Source organism: Rana temporaria, chromosome 5 (assembly GCF_905171775.1).
Source record: "Rana temporaria chromosome 5, aRanTem1.1, whole genome shotgun sequence".
NCBI classification, from domain to species: Eukaryota; Metazoa; Chordata; class Amphibia; order Anura; family Ranidae; genus Rana; species Rana temporaria.
This window is the reverse complement of record NC_053493.1, coordinates 375274884-375290299: the sequence shown is the minus strand read 5'-3', so window position 1 is coordinate 375290299 and position 15416 is coordinate 375274884. Positions and strand designations below refer to the sequence as shown.

The 15416-nt window shown below is 43.2% G+C and overlaps 1 protein-coding gene across 1 annotated transcript in view; it reads left to right on the top strand.

The window, feature by feature from the left end:
* Positions 1–15416, top strand: part of EIF3E (eukaryotic translation initiation factor 3 subunit E) — a 61844-nt gene that overhangs the window by 25908 nt on the left and 20520 nt on the right. Inside the window, exons 6-9 of the mRNA XM_040354852.1 lie at positions 1329–1454; positions 2238–2362; positions 11430–11556; positions 13595–13696. Coding sequence (XP_040210786.1) covers positions 1329–1454; positions 2238–2362; positions 11430–11556; positions 13595–13696 — 480 coding nt within the window. The remainder of the gene's footprint in view (positions 1–1328; positions 1455–2237; positions 2363–11429; positions 11557–13594; positions 13697–15416) is intronic.

Below are 15416 nucleotides of genomic sequence, written 5' to 3'. Positions count from 1 at the left end.
ATGGGGCCTGACGTGAGAATGTGGTTTAGGCTCGATTCACATTTATGGAGGTGTGACCGCGCACTTGCATTATTGCGCGCTTCTGCACTTTGCATTTAGTGCTGCCCATTTATTTAGTGGGCTACCTTGCGCTTGAACAATGCACCGAAGAGCATGACGTATGAAAAATCCTACCACAACTCATGATGAATGCATTTTTTTGATGCGCATGTTGGCAAGATGTATGGAGGTGCCAATGAGAATTTATAGGACAGCGGCACATCGGTAAAAGGGTTGAATTTTTTATTTTTTGCACAGTTTTTCATGCATTCCCACAACATACATGTAAACCCAGCCTTGGTGTCCACCAGCAGGTAAACTGGTATCTGCATAGGGGAGAACTTTCTTGCACACCCTGGATCTATTATGCTGCTAGTCACATTCACGATGAATATGTCCCGCGTGGCCTTAGAATGTTTAACCTGCCCTTTGTGATGTGATCACTTTAAATAAACTGGTGAACTATTGACTGCGGATCCGTGGTGTCCAGGTGACATATGTTCTTATCTATGTATAAAGTAGAGCCAGATGTCCCATATGCAAATGGTAACTTTCTGATTCTTGCTGGAACACATGCTATTCCTTGATGATGCTCAGAACCCAGACCTAGGAGGCCTCAAAGTATGTTCTCTCCTCTGCACATTTTGCCTCTTTGACGTCATGTAAAAATTGTGTAGCTCAGTGCTTTAATAAATACACAAAAAAGCACTAAATGGTAACGGTACCTTACTGTGATTACAGCTTCCACCCCTTCAGTCTAGATTTCATGAAAATGCTCTGCTGCATGGTGCATGACTAGATATCACTGGTGATTGGGCTGAAGGGCTGGAAGCTGCAGTCTACAGCAACATATTTATTTTAAAGTCGAACTTCATGGAAAACAATGTATTCATACATGCAGTGGGCCTCTGCCTGCACTGTGTGGGTTAACGGCTCGTATTGTCTAGGGGCGCAAGGAAAAGCTGTACTTGCCCCATCTTTAATCCTCTGGAAAACCGCCCCCCCCCCCCCCCCCCATGTCCAGCGGTGGACTGTTCCTGCCATCCTCACGTTCAGGTCTATGGGCGTGATGACGTCGGGAACAAACCGTTCACAAGACCGCTAGCATGCAGGGGAGGAGGAGTGGATCGGCTTATTAGGCAAGTATATCTCGGCTCTGAAATCCCCTCCCCACTAGACAAAACTGAGAAGTTAACCCATGCAGTGCTGGCACAGCCTCAGTCATGCAATAACGAAATGGTTATACTCATGATTATTTTTTTTTTATTCCCCTTTTTGTTTTGTAACAGGTTCCTTCAACAGACAGAAATGCTCTCAGTTCTCTCTGGGGAAAACTGGCTTCAGAAATCTTGATGCAGAATTGGGATGCCGCTATGGAAGATCTCACAAGACTAAAAGAAACAATAGATAACAATGTAAGAGCTTCTTCTGACTTGTAGTCTTGTTGCCACAAACTATAAATTACTTTTTTCTTTTTATATGCCCAACTTTCCAGAGGCTTTGGGGGGGGGGGGGGGAATATTCCTGAAGGAATTCTGTCATGGAACTGCTTGCCTCCCACGCACAGTTGAGGTACTGCGAGCTGGGGGCAGGTCCAGGCCGGGTGACATAACTGTATTCTGCGGCCTTTCTTCCATGTTTGGGACACTCATGCATGCTGACCCTTGCTGTGATTAGGCAACGCACAGTTTTTGCAGTTGCTTTCAGCCAATGATTTTTACAACAGCGATCTATCTTTTCTTTGTTTTTCCCCCTGCAAAGCAGTTGTAATTAGAGCCACGGTCCCATGCTGCCTCCCTGCTCTGCACCACCAGAGCCCTCACCCATGATCTTCTTAATGTGACTGTGCTTGGGCCTTGCAGCCAATCCCCAGGCCTGACTACTGTCATGTGGGTGGCCCATGGTGTCCTCCCCTTTCTAAGCCCTAACACCACAGCATAGACGGGCTGGAAATCTACAGCGGGAGATAGCAAGGTGGCGTGGCTCAGTATGTGTAATGGCTTGCAGTCATTCACAGATGGTGCAACTCTGCCCATCACGAAAAAGTGACCGTGTCTTATTGTCAAATCATGCTGGGTTTGTATGGGAAGAGCATCTGGCTTGTGACATGAGTTGATTTGAAAGTGTTTTTCTTGTAGTAGGCATTGTTTTACATTTTGTTTTTCAGATAACTAATTTTGTATTTTTTTTTTTTGCAGTCCGTCAGCTCTCCACTTCAGTCTCTGCAGCACAGGACCTGGCTCATTCACTGGTCTCTCTTTGTGTTCTTCAACCATCCCAAAGGAAGAGACAACATCATTGACCTGTTCCTTTACCAGCCTCAGTAAGTGTGAACTGTGAATGGTTAAAGCAGAGATTTGTTTTAGAAATGCTCTCATAGGCTTAAGACTGAAGACATTTCTTTCTACTTGAGTTTTCAAAAAGGGAAGACAGTTTGATCTGGAAAGATTATGCCATAGACCTCTTTAGGCTGCCCATGCACTCGCAGATTTTGGAGATCTCTGAAAGGGAAAAAATCTATAAATTTCCCCCATTCAAGCTAAACTGAGTAGATGCAATAATCTCCCCTTTATTCTGACAGCCTGCACCTGGAAAGTGCCTACAGCAAATTGACTGCAGTCATCTGGCTCCTTCAATTTTTTAGATCAAAGGATGTTAAAGGAGAAGTACAGCTAAAGCTGGCTGTACTACTTCTGTGGATAACAGGAGTACAAGTTCGTTCTGCACTCCTTTGACCCATTTTCAGCAGGTTCAAGAAAAGAAGTTGGGACTTTAAATGAGATGCGATTTGATGCAAACAGTAGTAAAGTAATAAATGTGTAATAACCAAGCTCAAACTTACCACCCAAACGGCAAGCCACCTTCAACTGTCTAACTGTATGTTAAAAGCAGAGGATTGGTTGCACACATTTGCAAATGCATGGATGAGCTACAGGCCACTTCACGGCTCTCTGCGTTTCTGTAGTCCTAACTAAACTGATATAGTTTCCTCAATAGGAGGCATACAAATACTAATGAGTAGATGGAGGACAGGTGACTGGGAGTATGTGTCCACGCCTCCACCTAGGAATGGTATGGTAGTGAGAAGCATTGGAAAAGACGCATAAGCATCCCTGTAATATGACATAGAAATGGTTGGGGACTTTGAATGAGGCATATAGACTGCCGCACCAGTACATGCCTCCATCCCCGAAATTGGAACAAGAAAAGAAGGTTGAAGAGGTTGAAGCCTGCTGACGTCAGACCTTGTCCATGCTCAGTTAAGAAGGTGACAATGAAGTTGGCATCCACCCTCATACCTGAGCTGGCCACTCCAACCCCCTCCACAGCCCTGTGCTCCAGTGACTGGGGGGGTGGTGGAGCTGCTTACTGACAGTCACCAGCTCTCTGTTCATGGAGCTGTGATTGGCAAGGTTTGATCGCTCGGTTCTGAGTGTTGGCGGCACCGGGGGACAGATCTTGCATCCACCTAGGTAAGAATGAATCTTAAAAGAAAAGAAAAAAACATACATCTCTTGAAGTGGAACCTTAGTCAGAAAATTAAGTCCTGCTGGATTACTTCAGGCTGGTCTCTTTTGCAGGTATAGCTATGTAAAACATTAAAAATAAGTGCCTATGCTGTTTATAATCCAGTAATACACTGTCTCACCCTGCTCTGCGCATGCTCAGTCGATCTCCCGATCTCCATTTTTAGGCATTGTGCCAAGGTAGTTGTAGAGGCCAATCTACTGACAACCTAAAGATTTACTCCTGCTCAAGGGCTCTGGGCTTTTCCAAAAAAAGCAGCCTTCAGTAAGAAGAAGCAAGAACAACGATGAAGGCAATTTCCAGCACACGCACATCACAGAGGATCTTCACCATGTAAACAAAAAATAAAGTCAGCGGCTACAAATACCGTAGCTGCTGATCTAACGCACACCTGCCTGTCCCAGGATCCAGCAATGCCCTCACCCGACACGGCTTTTTGCTGGTCTTTGGGTCCAGGCATCGGCACTCCGTGAGGCTTCAGAGCTGACTGCACATGTGCAAGCTACCCTGTGAATAATCACATATTCTCCTGGGACCTATGATGTGTCCCAAGGGAAAGGAGGGGAGACTGAACCTCTGCTCATATTGCCATGGCGATCAGACCGAAAGTGGAAGCGGGTACCTGTCAAAATCGGGTTCTGAATCCCCCTCCCCAAAAAGACTTTCCAAAAATGAAAGGGGGGGGGGGTGTGGAGGAGGAAAAGTAAAACTTGGTTTCGCTTCAAGCATGTCTCTTATGGTCATTTGTGATCTCTTATCATCCCCTGTAGCATATCTGCAGTCTCTGACCTTCTCTTGTACTAGGTCTGTATTCTCTGATGTCTACAGCAGTGTTTCTCAACTCCAGTCCTCCATGCGCCCCAGCAGGTCATGTTTTTTGGACTTCCTTCAGATGAATCGGCTGTGTTTTTTAATTTACTAAGGCCGTGAAACTGATCAAATCACCTGTGCAAAATAATGGAAAGCCTGAAAACATGACCTGTTGAACTGCCTTGAGGTCTGGAGTCTGGCAGCCTTCTGTAACATAATCATGTTGTGTGGCCCGTTTAGTGTCAGAAACCTAGTAGTCCTGTCTTCCAATCGGAGAACTAGAAGACCTACAAGCCGTGTCACTCTGCCAGCTTATAAAGAAACCTGCTGGAAAATTGGTTTGTGCCGCTGCAAAGCTAATGGTTATTTTTTTGTCCTTGTGCTTAAAAAAGCAAATAGAATCTTAAGATGTCTGAGCCCTGGTTTTCTTAAAGGCCTGTATATTGGCCGGTGAGGAATGTTAGGAGCTTGTCCGTTCTAGGTGAATGACTGTAAACTGGGTCTGAAAGCTTGAAATAAAGAGCATCTGCTGTTTCACAACTCGGTAGGCTTTTTCTGGTCCTCTAAATGCTAACAAATGTTCCTTATATCCTTCTGCCTGCGGGCCATGGATAGAGCTTTGATTAACAGCAACTGATTATAAAGGACGTTGGATGCCCATACGTGGGTAGTTGTACTTTCATCGTAACATTCTCACATCTTGTTTGACTCGTTGGCCACATGCATGGCTATTGGATTTAATTTGTGCAACCGTCCTTCAGTGTGCACATGTTCTTTATAGAGAGGATGGATGCTCTTGTTCCTTACTATTGTCACTGGGAAGATTAGATTTCCCATTTTAATTCAGACAAGCATTATAGCCGTACATTTATTAGATGACTTAAAGCCAATTGCTCAGTTTTGGGTGGGTCCTGAGACACTTGCTGGTTTCTTGGAACATAATGGGGCTCAGATGCCAGGGGGTTGGATATGTGAAGCATCCGGTATGGTGCTAGGTGTCTGCTGAAGTAGGATTGTCCTTGTTACTATCATGGAGTGTGATCTGTGAGAGAGCTCCAATTCTGCATCCTAAAATTTCAAGTGGAACTAAACTATCTGAGCAAAGCTAAATATGCTTTTCATTTTTATCATTTGCAGCAAAATCAAGCCCCTCCCATGTTTTGTTTTGAGAAATCACTTTAAATCACACCCCCAAAGCATATGTATCTGTGGCCATTTTTGGGTAAGGGCAGATAGATGATTAATGCACTATTTATACTCACTGGAATACATCTGCACTTGGTACATAAAATAAAGAAAATACCCATGAAGACTCCTGGGATGTATGATGTTGTTTTTGCCTAGGCCAGAAACCAGGAAACAGAATGCTATACGGATTAAGCATAGTTAATGTTGATTGAGAAAGTTTAGTACCACTTTAAGATGCCACTTAAAGGGTCACTAAAGGAACATTTTTTTTTTTTTTTTTTTTTTGCTAAATAGCTTCCTTTACCTTACTGCAGTCCTGGTTTCATGTCCTCATTGTTCGTTTTTTGCTCTGATGTTGCTGTAATTCCTCTCTGTTCTGGACACTTCCTGGTTGTCTGTTTCCTGATGACCACAGTACTGGGAGATTCTAGTTTCATTTTCCAAACCATCACTGCTCTATGACTCTGTACATGCACAGAGGCAGGATAACATGCAAAAACGAAACTAGATGCAAAAACGAAACTAGCGGTACATTATATGATTGATTTTTATCTATTTCTAATCAATTTTAAAAGGAATCGGTTAAATTTTTCCTTTACAACTCCTTTAAGTAAACTTTCTAGCATCTTTTTAATCTGCAGAATTCTGTTTCGATTACACTTAAAGGGGAAGTAAACCCATCCATAAAACTGTTTAATTTCCAGCATGTGCCGGAAATGTAAGACTCCCATTGGTTGTGCTCTCACCCAAACTGTCAAACCATCCAATGGCTGATCACATGTGCAGCATCATGGCATTTGTATATTAAACGGAGGCAAAGATGGCAGCTTCCTTGGCTGAAAACGATAGTGGGTTCTTACACCTTAAGCCCCGCACACACAGATGGAATGTCAGACATTTGCCACATCAAAAAAAAAAAAAACATGCTGCCCTTGTGTATGTCAGTCTGCCCGACAGAAGCCGGCCTTGCTTGTTGGAAAAACCAGCAGCCGACCGACTCCCGATCGGCGTTCTCAGCCACTGTGCCTGTCCCCCCTCCCCCTGTCAGAACATAACCCCATCATATCTGAAAAAAAATTCAAAAACCGAATTGCTGAGTTGGAAACCCACTGCCTTGGTAAATTAACAAGAGACTGCAATGCCAGCAAGGCCCTCTGCCACGTAGTTGCAGCTTTTACTGGGTTTCTTGGAGTTTCTCGCACCTTTTTGTACAGCAATGAGCCTGCAGAGATATGAGCCTGCTCATTGACCCATTCATACTGTATAGAGAGATAAGCTTACAAATGACCGGTGTTGGCATGTCTGTTCTCAGAACACTGCTAGAGATGTTCCAGCTAGTCATTCTGATTAGTGTTGGTATATCCTACTCTCCACCTGTGTACTGCTCTGGTCCTGACCCCTCTAATAAAGGGGATCGGAACTCACTGTAATTTATTGCAATGTACCAGTTATTAGACAGGTTGGGTATTATTATTATTTTTATTAATAATAATATATATTTTTTTCATGAATTTCTTTTATTGTCGCCTGAAAAGTAACATGACCACACTACCTCATTTTTATTTATCGGGGCGTCAAAAAGAGTAATGGAACCTTGCCTCTCTCCTATTGTCCATAACATAGAAGGGCATGGCCCTGTAGTCCTTTAAAGTTGTTGTAAATTTTCCCCACAACATTATCCTATGTGAATCAGCATAAAAAATCCTAATGAACACTTCTTGTAGAAATAACTTTACTTAGTATTGTAATCCTTTTTGTTCTTTAGAATGACATCACTGGCGCATGCCCAGATCTCCCCTGATTTACGGCACACTGTTTGCTTGTCTGTCTGTTATCAGGACTTTCTACAGCACAACAGTGAAATCCCACGAGACGGCATAATCACTCGGAGCTTCCTCCTACTTCCCATGTGACCATGTGATATCACATGGAGTGTAGCCCTGGGCATCGGACTGAAGCTCATAAGACTGACATAGGCAAACGCTAGATAATCGGCACAAGTAAATACTATGAAATTGAACAAGTCAGCTATGAGCAGGGAAGCAGGGTTGCCATAGAAATGGATTGAGAAGGAGGCTTGGTTAACAGTACAGGAAGTGTTCAATGTAAGGGTGGAAATGCACTCTACTGTGGACTCTTTAAACAGTAAGTAATGCGATTTGGGCTGGATTACAGTGGCTATAGATTGATAATTACTTAAAGTGGTGGTTCCCCCTTAAAAACAACTTTTTTTTATTCCACTGCCCCCCCACATTCCATCACGATTAAGGCACATATTTTTTTTTTCCTGCTGTACATACCTTACTACAGCATATTCACCCGTCCATCCGGGTTGCGAGTCCCGCGAGAGTGGGCGTTCCTCACATGCTGTTGATTGACGTTTTGCCCAAAAACGAGCTCTCCCCCCGTCGCGTAAGCCGCGTCACAGTTGGCGAAAGGACCCGAACGGCAAGTCGGCGCTATACTGCGCATGCGCATCGCCGTTCGGCTCCTTTCGCCAATCGTGACGCGGCTTACGCGACGGGGGGAGAGCTCGTTTTTGGGCAAAACGTCAATCAACAGCATGTGAGGAACGCTCACTCCCGCGGGACTCGCAACCCGGATGCACGGGTGAATATGCTGTAGTAAGGTATGTACAGCAGGAAAAAAAAAATATGTGCCTTAATCGTGATGGAATGTGGGGGGGCAGTGGAATAAAAAAAAGTTGTTTTTAAGGGGGAACCACCGCTTTAATATGATGGACTAAATAAAAAGAAGCATCAGAGTGGGAGACTTTACTTCTTCTTTAAAGAACAATGTAATTGGACTACCAAACTATGATTTCCTCCTGGCCGCGGGACTGTGCCTTGCCCTAGCTCCTGGCCGCGGGACTGTGCCTTGCCCTAGCTCCTGGCCGCGGGACTGTGCCTTGCCCTAGCTCCTGGCCGCGGGACTGTGCCTTGCCCTAGCTCCTGGCTCACTGATGGTCATTACCGTAGTAATCTGTGTTCTTAGGGATGCTGTCTCTCTCTATATGCAGGAATTGTGACAGTTCTACTGGAATGATCACATTGCACAATGTTTTTTATTTGTCTGCTCCTGTATGTGACCTCTTCTACATTTATACATCTTGCTTTAATTAGAGGTTTATTGGCTGTGTATCTGTAGACTCTGCATATGAACATCTGGGACATTCCCCACACAGGTTTCTTCTCGGGGACCAAGTCGGGGACGTTCCATGCTTCCCTGACACAACTTGCGCACTGCAGATAAGCCCACCCATGAGGGTGGGCCTAATTAGCATGAACACACCTAAGAGGCAGCTCACTGCATGGGTGTGCTCATTTGCAGTGACATGTGGGTTGTTTTGGCTCCTCCCACACAACTGGGAATTCTGAAGAATGCAAGAATTGCGATTACATCGTCATCGCCCTAATTTTATTCATGTTCAGGAAGGGAAAAGGCGGTTTCAGGGAATGTGTGTTTATGATATTAAACTTCATCTTTAGCGTGGGTTTTGCTGCGATTCACATCTCCTGGCGCTGTTTGGAGATTCCTTGTTTCCATTTTAGTGTAACATGGCTACTCCAGTTTATGGCATTTTTCTACCTGACTAGGAGTAATACTTGCATGGAGCGCGTGCTGCCCGGGAATTACAGCTGCACATCAAAGTTCGAAGCCTTCTCTATAAGCAATCCAGTTCACAGAACATCTGTTTGCCATTAGCATTTTGTCTGCTAGAGCGAGAAAAGAAAACACACTCGTACAGATGTCCACATGCTACTGAAACGCATCAGGGTCACATTTGGCTTTTATTTCTAGGATAAATGTTATACTTGGTGTTCTGCGTGATATTGTCATAATCAGGTTTTCTAAATGAGATGCTTCTAAATTCAGCAAGAGCAATATAAATGCCTTGTAGAAGAGTCATTAAAGCTTTCCTCCAGGCAGGCAGCTTGAAATGGATGTAAGAGAACTGTCTTGCTTGCCAAAGGATTTGTCTACTCTGTTCAGCTATTCTTGTGATCCAGGTTATCCCCAGGCACACAGCACATCCAGGTCCTTGGCCTCCTTGCAGACTACATTACAATAAAGGCTAGGTTCACACCTAAGTGGCTCTGCCAGCTCCGTTTTGTGTGGGCACGGAAGTTTGTTCATTTGAATGGGCTGCTATGCCATAATTTTGAATCATGCAGGAAAAAAAGTTCCTGCGCCATTTCTAAAATTCAACTGGAGGGAAATCACATGGAGCTTTTTGCACTGTGGATTTCCCACAACCCAGAAATATTCTGCATTTTGCAGATGCGTGGGTGTGCCATTAAGAATAAATGTCAGCCTCACACATCTGCAAAGGAACCACACGGTTTGGGAGCAGATGTGATTTTATACAATGGCCCCGCAACCACCAGCACCAGTAGGAGCCTAGCTTTAAAGTTAAAATTCATATTTTTTTGTAAATAGATGCAATAAAAAGTGTATTGTTTTCCCCCTAAAGAGCCTGCAGAGCATTGCACCTGCAGTTAGTGGATCACAGATTCAATGTCTACCTCCTGCCGGTACTTTGCACAGCTGTCTGCTCATACTTTTGCAGTTTCTCAGTTCCAGGAAGTGTGAATGTACTATCATGGAACGGATTGGTCCGCTGAGAATTGCAAGTCTATCTGCTGCAGTGGCAGATGAGAATTGTAGTTCATTCACAAGTGGGACTCGAGGTGAGGGAGACTGGCGTTTTAACATGTCACCCATAACACCCCATATGCAGGTGAACTGGTTCTTTAAGCCAGTGTTCTCCAAACTGTGGTCCTTTACTTGCCTCTATCTGACCCTTAGGCTGCATTCACACCTGAGCGTTGTGTCGCCTGAAGCGCGACGCTCAAAAACGCTAGAGGGGAAAAAAATACATTATTCCCTATGGAGATGGTTCACATCTCCACTCCAAAATGCCTGATACGGAACGCCTGAAGCTCAAACAAGTTCCGGACCCTTTTTTGTGGCGCATATCGGGCTTTTTTTGGGCATTTTTGAGCGTTTCTATTTCCCATAGAAAGTAATGGAAACGCTCGAGTCAAGCGACTAGCGCGACAATGAGCGTTTGCTACGGGCGTTTTGTCGCTTTAATCAATAGAACATTTCACCCAGGCAGAAGATACAAAAAATCTACCAACATAGCAACAAGTGATGAAAAGATGATAATTTTTCCTATTGGCTAAAATAAAAAACGTCGAAGTACAAAAAAAACGTCAGACGACGCTATATGCAAACATGCAAATAAGCATGAATATGCGCGACATAACGCCGAAAAAAACTAACGAACGACCTACGCTCAGGTGTGAATGCAGCCTTAGAGGGCACTGTTCTTCCCACTGACACACGACACTATTCCTTCCACTGACACCAACGGTGAAGCATAATGCCTCCCACTGACACCAATGATGGAGCACTATTCCTCCTGCTGACCACAAATACTGTGTAACTGTTTTTAATCACACTGACCACCAAGCCTGAGGCATTGTTTTACTCCCACTGACGACGCTGGGTCATTTTCTATTCGCACTGGTCAGTCTGGCCTCCCCCCTAAGGTATGAAGGACAGTAAACTGGCCCTTTTTGTTTAGAATGTTGGGAGACCCCTGCTTTAAGCAATACAGCTCAATCCAGAATCCACACCGGTCTCGGTGACAGTGGAGTTGCTGCAATGAGATTGTCCCTGTGTTGTCTCATACAGGCATAGAATAACCGCGATGTGCAAACGAGCATTACGGAATTCGTTCGACACCCAAAAATATCTAAGAAAAATGAATATATGCTATACAATACTTTATTTTTTATTTACTGTTCAGTAAAATAGATTTCAAATTGATCAGAGTTCTATTGTATTTTTTTTAGATACCTAAATGCCATTCAGACTATGTGCCCACATATCCTTCGGTACCTGACCACAGCCGTCATCACCAACAAAGATGTGAGGAAGAGACGCCAAGTTCTGAAAGATTTGGTGAAAGTTATTCAGCAAGTAAGTGAGCTTCCACTTGTATACAGACTTTGGACGCTGTAATTAGATTATATTAGTATTTTAGATGGTCCAGAATGAATTTGTGTAGATGTATGGATGCGTTTCCACCTAATGCTGACAGAAGTGTTACCACATCTGTAAACTTGAATTGTTGGATTTGGTGATATGGTGTTTTTTTTTCATACTTTTTCAATTATCTCTTCATATGTGATTTTTAGATTCTACAATGGTAGATTTTCTAGACCTTCTTGGTTCTAGTTGACCTATTATAAGGACTGAGCATATGGTAGAGTGTAAATTGCGTGAAAAACTCAATCACAGCACTTACACTGAATGGGACCTTGTTAGTCACAGAAACTTTTTCATTGCACATATACTTCTCTTATCACCTGCACAGTCTGCCTGTTGTAACCTTATAGGATCAAATCTACAACATCCAGCTGCTTAGCAGATGGAAATCAGCCAGTCACTATTCCTGGGTGGGTCCATTCTTCATCCAGTGCGAACCCAGCTTGTGCAACTTGTCATCTTGTCTATTCCATGCAAAATAGACGATGGCTGAAAACTGACAGTTTTTTGTACTTCAATTTAGTATATCCAAAATGCTTAGCAATTCAGGTGAGTTTCCTGCTAACTAGCACTTCTCATACTCTAAGCAATAATTGGTCAAAAACATGTTAAAGCAGTTATAAAGATTTGCCTTTCTTCTTTTTTTCTCTCCTCGTAATGAAAATGGTAAACGCTATACTTGTCCGTCCTCTATGGCCCCAAACACATCTCTTGTGAGATCCTTTGCTGCTGGTCTTTTCTCTGAGTGTCCCTATAGCAATCTGCTTGCTATGGGGGCGCTCGTGCAAACTCAATTTCTGCTACTGAGTATCCTGTGAAAGGGGGGGGGGAGCTGCTGTAGACTAGTACAGTTCTGGTTTGAGATCAGGCCTAGGCTCAGGTAATTGTTTATTGAGGGCAGAAAGCAGCTTTTTAAAAGTGTGTGTGTGTGTTGTGTTGTGTTTTTTTGTTTTTTTTTACCTTAATGCAGAGAATGCACTAATCTAAAAACAACTTTTGTTCTATTCTGGATACCCTATTAAAGTGCAGTGAAGAATTTACAAAAATTCTGGTTTTGTGCTGTCAGAGTTTTTTGTGTGGAGTGTGCTCAGCAGATGGGTTAGGTCCAATATACAACTAGCTTATGCCCACCTTGCTCCCAGTTGTGTACCCACTTATATGTCCAGGGGTATTCTAGCAGCAAGAGCATTCTTTCAATATTGCACCTATATGTTGTGGTCATTGAGTCTTTGTTACTCTTTGCAATGGAGAACATAGCGAAACTGTGAGATGAGGTGGTTGGCGATGACGTCTTCCCATATGAAACGCAATAAATAGTCTGTATCCTGCTTAAAAGAACTGTCCTTTGAAGCAAGATATCCAGGCTGACATCAGGGCATTAGACTTAAAGTGGAGGTTCACCCGGAAATGACAATTTTTAACCTTAGATTGATGCTTATTTTGTCTAGGGGAATCGGCTATTTTTTTTTAAATCGAAGCTGTACTAACCGTTTTAGAGAGCGATCTTCTCCGCCGCTTCCGGGTATGGGCTGCGGGACTGGGCGTTCCTATTTGATTGACAGGCTTCCGACAGTCGCATCCATCGCGTCACGATTTTCCGAAAGTAGCCGAACGTCGGTGCGCAGGCGCCGTATAGAGCCGCACCGACGTTCGGCTTCTTTCGGCTACTCGTGACGCCATGGATGCGACCGTCGGAAGACTGTCAATCAAGAAGGAACGCCCAGTCCCGAAGACCCATACCCGGAAGCGGCGGAGAAGATCGCTCTCTAAAACGGTAAGTACAGCTTCGATTTTAAAAAAAACTAGCCGATTCCCCTAGACAAAATGAGCATCAATCAAGGTTTACATTTTTTTTAGGTTGAACTCCCGCTTTAAGGGATTGGGTTCTAATTCCAAATACATGTTTAGGAATGATGGGGAAAAAATATTCATACATTCTGTAATACTGTTTTTTTTGTTTAACTTTTAGGAATCTTACACCTACAAGGATCCAATAACTGAATTTGTTGAGTGTTTATATGTCAATTTTGACTTTGATGGGGCTCAAAAGAAGTTAAGAGAGTGCGAGTCGGTAAGTGAATATTCTCTTTCAGATTTTCTTTGGTGACATGTTTTTGGTTACTCAATGCCATAGAAAAGTGTTTGTCTGTACTTTCACAAAAGCCCAATACTAATGAGAAACTGAACATCAGAAGGAATGTTTACATTTATTGTGATGGGAATAAAAGTGATCAAAAAACAAAGGACAGCGTAAAAATGAAAGTAAATTTCATTTTAAGCGCCCCATCCCCTCCTGCTCGAACGCAGAAGCGGACGCATACGTAATAGGTGTTCACACCACACATGTGAAGGATCGCCACGAATGTCAGAGCTAGATAGAGGAGTTCTAGGTCTAGAATTATTTAACTAAACTGATGACCTGTAAACATTTTTTAGTGTTGCATATGGAGATTTTTAAGTAACGTAGTTTTGCACCGTTCCACGAGCGTGTGCGATTTTAAAGCACAACTAGCACAACTTGTTGGATATCTATTTATGTGATGTTGCATCAACTTTTATATTTTCCATAAAAAAAATGGATATATATTTTTTCGTAATTAAAATGAAAGTATTTTTTCCTAAAAAAAATTTGCATTTGAAATATACAGTTTGACATAACAAATTGCAATGCTCGCAATTTTATTATCCATGGTCTCTGCTTAAACAAAAAAAAAGTTCTGAGTAATTGTCTAGCAAAACAATTTTTTTTTTTTTTTACATGTAGGAGAGAAAATTCAGAATTTTGGTCTGGGTGGGAACTAAGCTTACAGTTTTATACTGGCTTAGAATACTTGAAGCGGAGTTCCACAAACGTGGAACTTCCGCATATCTCCCCCCCAGTGCCACATTTGACACCTTTTGGGGGGGGGGGGGGGGGGGTTTCCGGTTCTTCACAGGTACAGTTCCCCACTTCCGAGTGACCGGGACTCTGACGCCCATCTCCCATAAGGTCTGCTTGACCGATTAGAATACGCGGTACACTTCACCTACTGTGAAGCTGGTTCCCTTACCCAGAATGGTGGCGGCTGCAGCTGATCTAGGGTGCCGACTTTGTGGGCTCCCTGGACGGATAAGTGTCCTAATACTAAAAGTCAGCAGCTGCAGTATTTATAGCTATCTTTTTAATTTTTTTGTGGGGGGGGGGGGGTTGGACCTCCTCCTTTAAGTGATGTTTAATGTGGCGATTGTTTGAAAAATAATTCTTTGCTTTTGGTGCTCAAAACGGACTGTGGTTAAAAAAACAAGGCTAAAAATAGTTGCGGGATACACATTACCATCTGTTACCAGTCATTGTAAGCATAGTAAGATGCTTTCTATAAGTCAGGTGTGTGCCAATAAATGACCTCGGCATGATCAAAACCCATACATGTCAAATGTTTTGGTTTTTGGATTATGCACCTCTGACGAGGCTCATTTTGTGTCCATTTATAGCAAGTCCTCTTTATAAGGCAGTTTAGGAACATTTTGCGTGTTGGCTCAGTAGCAGTATATGATCACAAATTGGAAATGTATGTCTAATCGGTTCAAAGCTCAGCAATGGGTTATCTTGTCTAGCGTTACTCACGTGGGAGTGTCTGTCTAGAAGGTAGGTGTGCTGATCAGCAATCTGTCCATGCTTTGATGTGATAGGATCACTGCCTTGCTTCATATGACTTTAATTAGCAGGGTTGTTAATAATGGTGACCAGTCAGGGAAGGAAGTCGCTGAACGTTTGTTGCAGTGCTTTTCACACAGTAAAGTTACAGTATAAA